At 35.4% G+C, this 12,020-nt stretch overlaps 2 protein-coding genes across 4 annotated transcripts; both read right to left on the bottom strand.

Annotated features, from left to right (window-relative positions):
* Positions 1 to 31: 31 nt before the first annotated feature.
* LOC121232087 (ABC transporter B family member 25) lies at positions 32 to 4,784 on the bottom strand. The gene is made up of 17 exons (XM_041117513.1): positions 4,483 to 4,784; positions 3,736 to 3,804; positions 3,610 to 3,645; positions 3,445 to 3,519; positions 3,209 to 3,333; positions 2,982 to 3,081; positions 2,733 to 2,904; positions 2,520 to 2,638; positions 2,067 to 2,177; positions 1,826 to 1,970; positions 1,604 to 1,736; positions 1,405 to 1,480; positions 1,247 to 1,312; positions 1,029 to 1,136; positions 829 to 936; positions 550 to 747; positions 32 to 329 (listed from the first exon to the last, which is right to left on the bottom strand). The coding sequence occupies exons 1-17, from the start codon at positions 4,525 to 4,527 to the stop codon at positions 126 to 128; spliced, it is 1,890 nt and encodes a 629-aa protein (XP_040973447.1). The 5' UTR covers positions 4,528 to 4,784; the 3' UTR covers positions 32 to 125.
* Positions 4,785 to 6,064: 1,280 nt separating this feature from the next.
* LOC107953492 (cleavage stimulation factor subunit 50) lies at positions 6,065 to 11,159 on the bottom strand. Of its 3 annotated transcripts, XM_016888812.2 has the most exons (14): positions 10,919 to 11,159; positions 10,740 to 10,823; positions 10,521 to 10,642; positions 9,199 to 9,271; positions 9,038 to 9,121; positions 8,874 to 8,960; positions 8,186 to 8,256; positions 7,949 to 8,000; positions 7,786 to 7,843; positions 7,503 to 7,603; positions 7,246 to 7,400; positions 6,884 to 6,992; positions 6,678 to 6,734; positions 6,065 to 6,595 (listed from the first exon to the last, which is right to left on the bottom strand). In XM_016888812.2, the coding sequence occupies exons 1-14, from the start codon at positions 11,018 to 11,020 to the stop codon at positions 6,440 to 6,442; spliced, it is 1,311 nt and encodes a 436-aa protein (XP_016744301.2). In that variant the 5' UTR covers positions 11,021 to 11,159; the 3' UTR covers positions 6,065 to 6,439. The 3 variants fall into 3 exon arrangements, with proteins under 3 accessions (XP_016744301.2, XP_040973448.1, XP_040973449.1); XM_041117514.1 differs by lacking the exon at positions 10,919 to 11,159 and having other exon boundaries at positions 9,199 to 10,659; positions 10,740 to 10,814; XM_041117515.1 differs by lacking the exon at positions 10,919 to 11,159 and having other exon boundaries at positions 9,199 to 10,632; positions 10,740 to 10,794.
* Positions 11,160 to 12,020: the final 861 nt, after the last annotated feature.

Raw genomic sequence — 12,020 nt, forward strand, 5'->3', positions numbered from 1 at the left:
CTACAACAACACTTAAAAAAGCTTGAAAAAATTGAAAATGAACATATCTGACATATATCGATATATGGTACTTGCGACTAAATCGGAATAACATGCGCCAATTTTTTGCATACAGATAATTCAATCTACAAGTTTGTTTTAGTTGCCTGTAATTGTCTTCGGACTAATGCAGTGTAAACACCGTCTTTGCTAAGAAGCTCTTCATGGTTGCCACTTTCAACAATTTGGCCATCAGAAACAACTGCCACAGTATCTGCACTTTGGACCGTTGATAGCCGATGAGCTATCACTAAAACAGTTCTTCCCTTCATCAGAGAATCCATGGCATCCTACATAAAATACAGAGATAACCCAAAAATTATAGTCCAAGTAAGGTTTCTTAAATAATAAGATTCGGATTCAGATCATGTGATATTCTCATTATAGAATCATGGCAGCCTATGCAATATACCTACGAGGAGAGAACTTGAGAATTATTGACTAAACAAGTTAAAGAACACGGTTACTTAAATCAACAAGATTTGGATTCGGATAATGAGATATTCTCACCTGCACGAGGTATTCGCTTTCAGCATCTAGAGCACTTGTGGCTTCATCAAGAAGGAGAATCTTTGGATCCATCAGTAATGCTCTCGCTATCGCTACCCTCTGCTTCTGTCCGCCAGAAAGCCGTACTCCACGCTCTCCGACATGAGTTTGATACTTGTCCGGGAACTTCGATATGAATTCATGTGCATTGGCCATTTTCTGCAATTTCTCAACATTCAAATGTCAATGCAAACTGGTAGAGAGGTTCCTATATAATCTTGAAGATGCAGAAAAACTTACTGCTGCGTTTTCAATATTGGTAATATTGACTCGGCCTTCGCATCCGTAAGCTATGTTTTTCTCTATTGAGCAGTTGAAAAGGACAGGTTCCTGGCTTACAATGCTGATCTGAACATCAAAGGACCGCAAAATTTATAAGAATGCTGTAAATTAATATGTTTTCGGGTTTGACTTTTAGATGCATGCAACATCAGGATTACCTTTCTATGAAGATGTTCATGTGATATTTCTAGCAAAGGAACCCCATTTAATAGAATCTTTCCCTTAATTGGATCATAAAATCTTTCGATCAAGTTTGCGATCGTGCTCTGAGCAGACAAAGTAAAACAGATGATAAAATCTTCCGCAAAAAAATAGTGTTCGAAAATTTGCTGAAAACGTTTATAAAAGGTGCAAAAGCTTCGGATAAAGATATTACTTTTCCTCCACCACTAGGGCCAACAAGAGCAACTTTTGATCCTGGTTGCAGTTTAAGTGTTATTCCCTGAAAAAAATTGAATGCATCAGGTAATACTAATCAGAATACAGCTTATTTCCGGACATTGATTGTTACGATAAGTATGAAATGATGAATACCTTGAGTACCATATGGTTCGGACGGGAAGGATAGGCAAACCAGACATCGTCCAACTCGACTTCTCCATCTTGATTACTAATAAAAGAAAAATGCCTCTATCCCTTTTAGCATTATATTTTCCAAGAGTGAAGCTGATAATCCACCATTGGCTTCATCACAAATTCAAATAACAAACATGTTGAGAAAGAATAGACTAACCCCAATGGACACTTATTTCCTGATTTTGGCATCGATGAGACTCGATCCAGAAGCTGGAAAACACGCCTGCTTGCTCCTGCAGCTTTCATTGCAACGGTGTATAACCCTGAGAGTCCGGACACAGAGGATCCAACTGCAAGTGCAAATAACTGAAATGAATTAATGAAAGTAGAAAAGCAGCACAGAAGATGCCAAACTTGAAGATGGAAACAAGGGGCATACCTGTGAGACTATAAAGAATGAAGGACGTTAGAGCACCAGGGGTCATCAAGCCTGTGATTGTCAAATTAGCTCCATATATAACTACCACGATAACTGATAACGTTGATGCAGCATTTAGACCTCCGAAGAAGAGTCCGACCACTTTCTGTTGCAACCAAAAGATGAGATTATTAGCCCCATTCAGCTGGGGCAGGGGAAGAGGAGAAAAAGAGATAGGAATCAATAACAGTAGGGAACTCACTGCTTGTTTAAGTCCAAGATTCAGAGTCTCGTCAACTTTCTGAGAGTAACGAGATATCTCGTACTCTTCCTGTGCAAAAGATCTCACCGTTCGAATTGCTCCAAATGATTCCTAAACAACAATTGAAAAACTGTGTTTGATTTTCAACAAAAGGAAGCAATAGAACAGGAGCTGCTTCAACTCCTCATTTTTGCTTTAAGTATCCAAATTTGACATGGGTGTGGAGGACATAAAAATCCTAAGACCCTTGGAATACATGAAAAGACTTAGAGAAGAAGACTGAAGACACAGACACTTATCCGGAACTTACACTCAAGTCCAAGTAACATAGATAGAGAACCTAGTTCCTAGTATATCCTCAAACTACAGCAGAAAAGATGCTCAAATTTGCTCTGGAAATTATATAGATGTGACGAAACAATTCCTATAAAGGTTCAACTGTGTCAGACAAACCTCAGCAATCGAAGCAGCTGCTGCAGCTGCCGCTTGAGTCTTGTGAGAAAGTTCGCGAAGAAAGCGACCGAATTGACGGACAGCAATAGAAATTGCAGGAACAACAACCAAAGCCAGCACTAGAACGCATAAAACAAGGTATAATTATGTAGGGTCAAATCTAAATAAATACAACTTCAAAACACTGCTTTGAGGATGAAAAAGAACTATTACATGTTAGTTTCCAAGATGTTGCAAACATGAAACCGAGGCCAATGAATGCAGTCGACAAGTTTCTTAGGGCCTCGGAGAGATTGGTAGTTGCAGCATTCTTAATGATCTGCGTATCTTCCGATAGCCTGCTCAAAAGTTCACCTGTTCGAGTAATATCGAAGAAGGCTATCTCCTGCAAAACTTAGCAACCATTGTAAACAATAGCTCGTATGATGGATATCTGTCACACTAGTTTAACAATGTTTTTACCTGGTTAATAAGATGACTAAACAAGTTCTTTCTCAGTCGAGCGACGACCCTTTCACTAGCTGAAGAAAATAACCACGCTCGGAGTGCAGTGCAAACTGAACTGAAATCAGAAAACAGAAGTAATGCAAAGATGAACCCTGAAGATGCTGTTGAATTGAAAATATCGATTTGCTTCTACTGAAACCAAACTTATAGGTTATATAATAGCATAAAAGTAGAAACCATACCCAACTATAACAATCAGAAAAATGTCTAGTATGGTGTTTCTAATTGCAGCTAATGCTTCAACTTTTTGTTCTGGCGTTCCAATATCTCCTGATACAATATCGATTATCTTCCCTCCGAACTTTGGCTGTAGAAACAAACCATTCACATCACCAACAATAAGCTTGGTTATCTAAATTTCTCTTTCCATGTCTTTAAAATCGGGAGAATTGATACGTAGTATAGAAAAGATACATACAATCAGTATGCTTGAAGTGGATGCAATCAAGAGAGCAATCGTTGCTACTATAAGTTTCCCTGCATCAGGCTTTGCCTGTCATATGATGCAAGGTTAGAAATTCCAAAAAACAATCCATGCTAATGGCTCTAAATAATAACAAAATGCTGAAGTCCAGCCACTTACAAGTGAGAGTACTCTAGTGAAACTCACATTTGCAGCCTGAAAATTACAAGAAATCATCACTTATTAATATCTAAATTAATATAGAATCTAAGGTGACATTAAACAAACAAAAAATCTGATATTTACGGGTATTGCATCCCCATGCTCAAGGTCTGTCAAATTATCATCTGTGTTTCCAGTCGCCTTTCTTCTTCCCTATGTATGGATATAATTCATGTTAGATAAGATATAATTCATGTTAGATAATATAACACTTAGCTGGGCTCGGATGTGAATGTCGATACACATATTATCAGATACGGGTATGTTCAACTTTTTCCATGTGTTTGGAAGGTTATATCTCCAAATCGATGGCTGTAAATGTATTCAACACCCCTATCCATACATATTTGGGAAAAGTACTATCGAAACTCTTTGAAGTTCGATTGTATTTTACTCTTTACTAAATGAGTAAATTAGTCCATAATCAAAAAGCAAACTAGTCCCTAATATTAAAAATTAATGTAATTAAGTGTAGCTCATGTCAAGGTACAAGGAGCATTTTTTACTAATGGATGAAAATTTTAAGAGAATTTGCTCTTTAATTTTGATCTAATATAAAAGAACTAATTTTCTATGTTTTGAGTAGAAGTGACAAGTTCAAAATGCAATCCAGTGCTCCATATTACTTTTACCACGTATCTGGACATGAGTTGAGGTTCTGATCCTCAAAGTATAAAAAAAAAAAGAGCTTTGATTAACCAGTGAGAATTAAAAAGGAGAACTAAAGTGAATATAAGGAGAACTAAAGTGAATATTGAACCTAACACATTCAAAACATGAAACCCAAAAGTCCCAACAATATGGAAAGGCAATATAAAGAAAGGAACTTACTCCTCGGTCTAACAGAGGAGCTCTCTCACTTCTACCGAAATGCATCCCAGAAAAGCGGTGAATGAAAGGTGAATGGGAGCAAAGAATAATGCAGTATTTATATATAATGTAGAAAAGGGATTTGAAATGGAAGTGGGTGAAGAAGCTGAAAGAGTTCACTACGAAATCAGAATGTGAGCATTATTTCATGATTGACCCCTTTGATTTTATAAAGAAAGAGAGAGAGAGAAATTCTTGGAGTCGGAGTCCCTTTCTTGACTTCGGGAGAGTCTCGTTTGAGTCACATGAATGAACCCAGACATGCATCAATTCGTCATCACCTACGTAATGTTTTTGTTTTCAATGGAGAATTTTCAATTTGGTCGTTTCTCTACTCTACTGCTGTCCGCATATTTTGTGTTTAAATTATATTTTTAATGATATAATTTTTAAATAACGGAAATAATAAATGTTAAAACATGTTATTAGTCCTTATACTTTGACAAAACTTAAGAGTTACTCTCTATATTTAAAAATGTTAGAAATTGAGTCTATTTTTTTATTTAAAAATTTCAATTCAATTGTTAAAATTGTAAATATTTTTTTTCAAAATTTATTGAACTTTAAATTTTGATTAAGAAATTTTCATATAACATAGTATATAATTGAAAGAAAATAAATATAATAAATTGAAAAATTTTTACATAAGACTAAAATTTTTAATTTGAAAATATAAAAGAATTAAATTTTTAATTTTAAAAAATATAAAAAACTATATCTCAAATCCTGTACAAAATCAGAAACTAACAATATATTTCAACAAAAAAATTAAGGTTATTCTTAATGTCAATTTTGGCCCATTCAATCCGTGATTCTATTTTAAATATTTTTTAAAAATATTTAATCTACGTATATAAAAATATTTACAAATATTAAATGAATTTCAAATATAAAATATTCATGTACCAACCGATGCATAATGTTCCGGCAAAAGTTTTATTATTCATTACGATAATGGTAAAAAATTAAAAAAAAAAAAATCATATGTTTTAATATTATTCATGCACCAACCAATGCTTAATGTTTTGACTGGTGCAATTGAAATTGCGAGGAATGAGCTGGTGCAATCCATACGAATTGAAATTCTAACTGGTGTGGAAAAGGAAGTTGATTGCATTAATTTATTGCTAAAACAGTGCACACCGATTGAAACAAACTACAATAATTTTAATACCTAATGATGCACCATATTCACCAAAATGACTTGTAAATCGGACAAGTGGTCAAATAGATCAAGTTACCAATTTGACCAATCCAATTGGTTCAACTAAAAATTATTAAAAATACAAAAATATATATATTTTAAAGAAAACCCAATTCCACCATATTCAACCGATTCGTACTGAGATTCTTAATTCTTCCAATTCGGTTTCAGCAACAGCCAAAAACTGCTCTCCTCTTTGTATTTCCTTTTGTTTTCTAGGTTTTGGAAGAGATTCAAGTCTAATACTATGTATAATATAAATTTTAATGTATTTGACGTTATATTTTTCCTCGAGTTGTATATGTTTCTTTTTAATACATATATGGGTAGGCAGGTCCATGAAACCCTAATCTTGAGCATATGAAATTAATCAAACTGTAAATATGGTTACTTACATTTCATTTCACTTATTTCCTTCTACACAAACCAAAATAACTAAAACACTAATCAAACATTAATAACTTCAACCAAATGGAAATTAAACAAAGTGCAATTTTTGTGCGTGTGTTTCTCTCCATTAGGTGAATAAACGACTACGGAAATACGGGGGCTCGGCGATGATTCACAATTTGTACATTCACTCCAACGATGTGCCTCAATATAAACTCCAAATCTGCATACGAGTTTCAAGCCAGACGCAGAACCAGAGGCGCTCATAATGCACATAGCTTTTACCAAGTCGGGTCAATTAAGTTCCAAGATTATTCCGTGTGCTCAGAGATTTTCCTTCCAGAACCGGACAGATCTGTCGGTCCCACAGGAAATGAAGGCAGCCTCAGTTGGTGAGTGCTCGATCCAACGAGGCGCACCGATATGGTTGGAAGGCCACTTTGCCACTTTATCAGCCGTTAAAGCATCCCAAATAACAATCTGTCATAACACAGAATAGTTAGCAGAGGCAGAAAGTATGAAGATTATATCATTGCCACTACACTCAGGGAATCCGACAAACCTCGTTGCTAGGTTCATCTATGGATAGCACAAACTCTTCAGTATCATTAAAAACAGCCTGCAGACACCATATCGAAGTATTTAGTAGTTATGTTCTACTTGAAAACACAGATGCATCCAGTAGATAGCGAGCATTGTTTCAACTAGAAATTTACAAATCCAGTGATAGTTCTGTTTTAGACTAAATAGAAAACCACCATCACAAACCTGGCACCGCAATTGCGTGTGAGTAGCTCCAAGATATTGCTTTACCAATCTTCCAGTGCCAATCTCCCAAAGCTTCACTGCTGAATCCTTTCCACAGGAAAGAACAAACCTAGAAAATCGATACCATGCTCAAGTTTCTTAAAACATACCAAGATACTAATGCATATAAATCATGTAAAGTTTATGAAGCACATCACGAATATCCTGAAATGGGTACGAGAATATAATAACCCTCCAAATACATGGACAAAACTTGGAATACAACGCATATCTGATTAACATAGCACTGTATTACATTTTCTCCACTTATACCTATTTTGTTTATAAATTGAAGCACATCCCACTGAGTAAAACATCCGTACCTTTGATCCTTTGTAAAACATGCACTAGTGGCCTCTGCTGTTCCATGGGCACCAGCAATGGCTCGCACACAACTGGCACTTACTCCATCCCACAACCGAATAGCACCATCTTTAGATGCAGTAACGTACATGCCGCCGGTAGAAGAATATCTTACCTGTGCATGAAACAGATTGATTTACGGACTACATTGTCTTGATTTATCTTTTAACAAATGGAAGAAAGATCCTTATGTTTTGAAGATGGTGATATTTTATACCTGGTTTATGGCTCCATTAACACCAATCTCAGGGGAATTTGCAGATAGATAACATTGGAAGGTATTAACATCGTATAAATGTGCTATTGGATGATCAGTTCCTGTTAGTTTTTGTCTCAAACTTGTAAGCAGTCAAATCATAGTAAAAGACCGAACTCGAATATTCAACTAGAGTAGTTTCATTAGAACAAATCATTTCTAATTTTCAAGTATAACTAAGCTGCATGACAAAACAGGCATGCAAAAGTATCAAAACATGAGAAATATGATTCAAATAGTTTACCTGCTAGAAGGAAATCACCAGATGGATGGAAAGATACAGATCGTACGTTGTGAGTATCCTAAGTCATCATTCAAACAAAATTTACTATGATGTCATAATTACATTAAAATCAGCTTAGATCAGAAAACATGATTGAAACAGTGTAAAAATATCCAAGAAAAACCTGGATAACTCTGAAGGCTCTCTTTGCGGTAGCTTTGGAAAAATCAAAGAATCTGTGAACACATTTTAAGCATAACGTAAAAATGTTGGTTAGCTCAACTCCAAAAACGAAACATCGATTTTCCCCATATCTATAAGTAAAAACTGATGAACTGAGGATGAAACACAAGACGAAATAGGAAAAATAATAAACTAAAAGAAATCCCGAGACTGATTAGGTTTGGAATGAAAGTTGTACTTTATTGTGTTATCTTTTGCCCCAGATATGAGCACAGTACTCTGAGGATGAAAATCCAAATCGTTTATGGGCTGCATTTGAGCAAAAAAGAGTTAGACCATGCTAAAACGTCAACATCTTTAATAGTTTTTTAGAGTTAACGGGAAAGATAATATATGGAAAATATGAAAATATGAAGTAATTGTTTCACATCTAATACAAAGAAAATGATCCTTTTACTTTTAAACCCTCATCAGATATTTGAACGGAAAATTATAAGAAAATCAAGAGGTTCTCATTTCAGGCACAAATTATTATAAAAATGTACTAATAATATATAAAAAAGGAAATGCAACTAAAAGCATCAGTTCCTTAATGTCTTCCTTAATCCCAAAATAAACAATCATGCAAATACCGTTGATATATTTTAGACACTAGCCAATGTTAGTTGCAGATCAATGGGTTTTGATTTTTGAGACCATTTCGATTGAAAAAGACCAAAATAAATAAACTGAAATAAAAAAAGCCCCCAGAAAAATTATGGAGAAGCCAAGCAGAAAAAAGATTGAAATGAAAGAAAGGAGGAAATATAATGCACAAAAATTAGGGGTCAGAACTAAATTAAACATAATAAAAATAAATGTTCATTATTATGGGAATAGTTGCCATTGACTTTAAGCATACTGCTTGAAAAACAATTCAATAATACCTGCACATGGTCGTAAAATGTCCTTATAACAGGTCGCACAGGACCTTCTTTTGAATCTGGCAGCATCATTTGCTTTATTTTCGATATCTGCGCCAATTTAAATACCGAGTTAGATACAGTCTACAGTGAGGAAAAATGAAATGTACTAATACAAGAACCATTACTTCAAAAAGTTTTATTGATGTGTCGGCACTTCCAGTAGCAACAAACCTCCCATCAGGACTAAACCTTGCGCACCTAGCAATATTCTAAAGAAGATTTGAACTGTTAGATCAGTTCAATTATTCTCTTTTTTTACGAATATTGCAGACCTCTGGTAACCAACCTTGTGTTCAGAAAGATGCCTTGTCTCGTGCTTTGGAAAGCTCTTTGATGAGCCTTTTGTATCTTGCACGGCACTGATTTCACAATAGACATTCATTATGAGTTTATGTCAATTAATATGAAGGAATTTCAAACTTAGAAATGCTCAAATTCTTAAACGACATGTTAATATCACGATTTCAAAAGAAATTGCTAAAAAAAGATTGTTCATTTAGCATCACTACATCATTTTCCCTAGCGCACTCCTCCACAAGCCAGACCAAATATGTTCCTTTTAAAACCTATCTTTGTCTATATTCCATGTTCCGCCACCGTCTTCTAAGGTATGCTCATCCGTCAGGCCTACCCTCATCAGGAAGACCAGAACCAAAAGGGCAATCTAAGCCAGAAAACACAATATGTGCTCCGACCACACCTTCGTAACTCCAAATACCCGGATTTGTTATAGTCAAAGCCGTATCTCTGTACCGACCTTTCCGAACTCCTTTTATGGAAGCTTGGTGGCCAGGACCTGCCATCTGACTTACAGCAAAAAAAGAAATTGTTAAAATAGATTGTTCATCTAGCATCACTACATCATCTTCCCCAGCCCAATCCTTCATGAGCCAGGCTAAATATGTTCATTTTAAAACCTATCTTCGTCCAGATTCCATATTCCACAACCGCCTTCTTAGGTATGCTTTTCCTCCTGGCCAATCCTCGTCGGGAAGACCATCCCAACCTTTATGAGCTCCTCTTACGGAAGCAAGTAGGGGTGTAACCGTGCCTAGCCAAGCTCAAATACTGACAAGCTCGAGCTCAAGCTTGACTCGAAATTCGGAGTTTGATAACATCTACTTTTATGCTCAAGCTCAACCTTGATTTGTTTATTAATTTTCGTACTCAAGCTTGAACTCGAGCTTGATTAAACTCATATGTATTCAAGCTCAAGCTCAGCTTAATAATTAAGTTCAGAGATAATAATATATGTTAAGGGCCATAATGTAATTTAATAATATAAATTATTTAAATATATATTAAAAATGAAAAGCTCTATAAAGCATTCGAGCTCTTTGCGCCGGGTATTACTAATTCCAACTCTATCGATAACTTGAGCACAACTTGATAATTACCAAATCAAGTTCGAGTTTTTTGTTCAAGTTAAACTCAGAGTAGCTCGTGAACACCAATATACCTTCGTTGCTTACCTACTCATATGAACACTCACACTCAGTCCGAGTAATAAACGATAAATCCACTCCTTTGTGCCAAAAAAACTAGAGAAAAATCATAGAAAACTAATTACAAGGAAAAAAGCAAGGGAATTTAGCCAAAGGGTATTGCCTGAAATCAACAGAAGAAACTCGAGGATCCGGATTCAAGCCATAACCCAAAGCAGTCCCTAAATCAAACAATGTAGAAGAAGGAACCCCTCGTAATGTCTCATCTTTCTCCACTGCAAGACCCTGTTATCACTTTAGAACTAAAAAAAAGAATTGATTTTTTGTATGCTTTTTATTTCTTGTCTTTCCTTCAAACCAAACAAAAAGAAAAATAACCCACCTTGGCAACAAGCTCAAGAAGCTTATTAGGAGGGGCTTCAACGTCTAAAGGCGTCATTGTTGCTGAAGCCACTGCTCTTGCAGCCTTAGAAAATAATAAAGGAAAAAAAGTTCGATAAATTTGAGAATTGAAAAAAGGAACCCAAAAGTATGCAGAACTTGAAGAAGTTATATACTTACTTGGGTGAGATTGTGATGGCGAAGATGAGCAACGATAAGGCAATTGAGTTGCCTGAAAAGGTTCCCTTCTTGGAGTATTTTCTCCAAATTATTGCCTTCCATTATTAAAACCCTTTGTTAACCCTAATTCTTTGCTCTATTAACGTTAAGCGGATCAGAAAGAGATTTTGTTTTCAACTATTTTGAAACAGATGAGTAAGGAGTAAAGTGTGAAGTGAGCGTTGAAGGCCGCCATTGCTATATTCTATTTAGCTTATATTCACGAGTCCTGCGGCTTGGCAGTCCAATAGTATTGGACTATTGTTAGCCATAGCCCATTTATAAGAGTTTGTGTTCCTATAGCTTAATTGATGTAATTCACTCAATTCGATTTCAATTGATTTTCATTAGGTAAAGTATAAAAGGGTAAAATACGTCAGTCAATTGTGGTAGAGTTTAAAAATTAGTATAATAATAAATTTATCCTTCAATTTCTACATTGTATCAATTTAATCATATTTAAAAAAAATTAACCCTAAACATTACATATTATCTCCTAATTCTAAAAAAAGTAAAATGCATAATTATTTTTTAAAAATATATAAAAATACGTTGTATTTTAAATTCTAATTTTTTTATATACATTATTTTTCTACCATTATACAAAATATATTTTTTTAATTCCTCATTTTCTTCTTTTTCCAGAAAACATTTGAACTCTTAACATTTTTCTCTTTAGCGCCACCGTCGCCATCCAGTGCCCCACCATCAACGTCGGCACCATCACCCATTGGGAAGGCCACCAATCAGTTAGCCTTCTCTCTCACTCCTTGAAGCTAGGCATCGTTTCCCTTGAACTCACTCTGAATGATCGTTACTACCTAGGCTACCGGTTTTCACCATCGTTGACCACCCAATGAAGTGACGAATTAGACTCGAACAAAGGCTTGGCTTTGAGGAACCCGAAAAACCCTTGTTGTTGTCTTCTTTTCTTTTCTCCTTTATTTTTTTTCTTTTGGGGTTTCTATCTTTTTTCCATCCTTTGCTTTGGGGTTTGAGGACTAGGGTGCCCACAAAATGAGAACTGGGCAAATCAAAGAACCGACGCAAGAACCCTAGGTCG

The sequence above is a fragment of the Gossypium hirsutum genome, chromosome A07 (genome assembly GCF_007990345.1).
Source record: "Gossypium hirsutum isolate 1008001.06 chromosome A07, Gossypium_hirsutum_v2.1, whole genome shotgun sequence".
Lineage (NCBI taxonomy): Eukaryota > Viridiplantae > Streptophyta > Magnoliopsida > Malvales > Malvaceae > Gossypium > Gossypium hirsutum.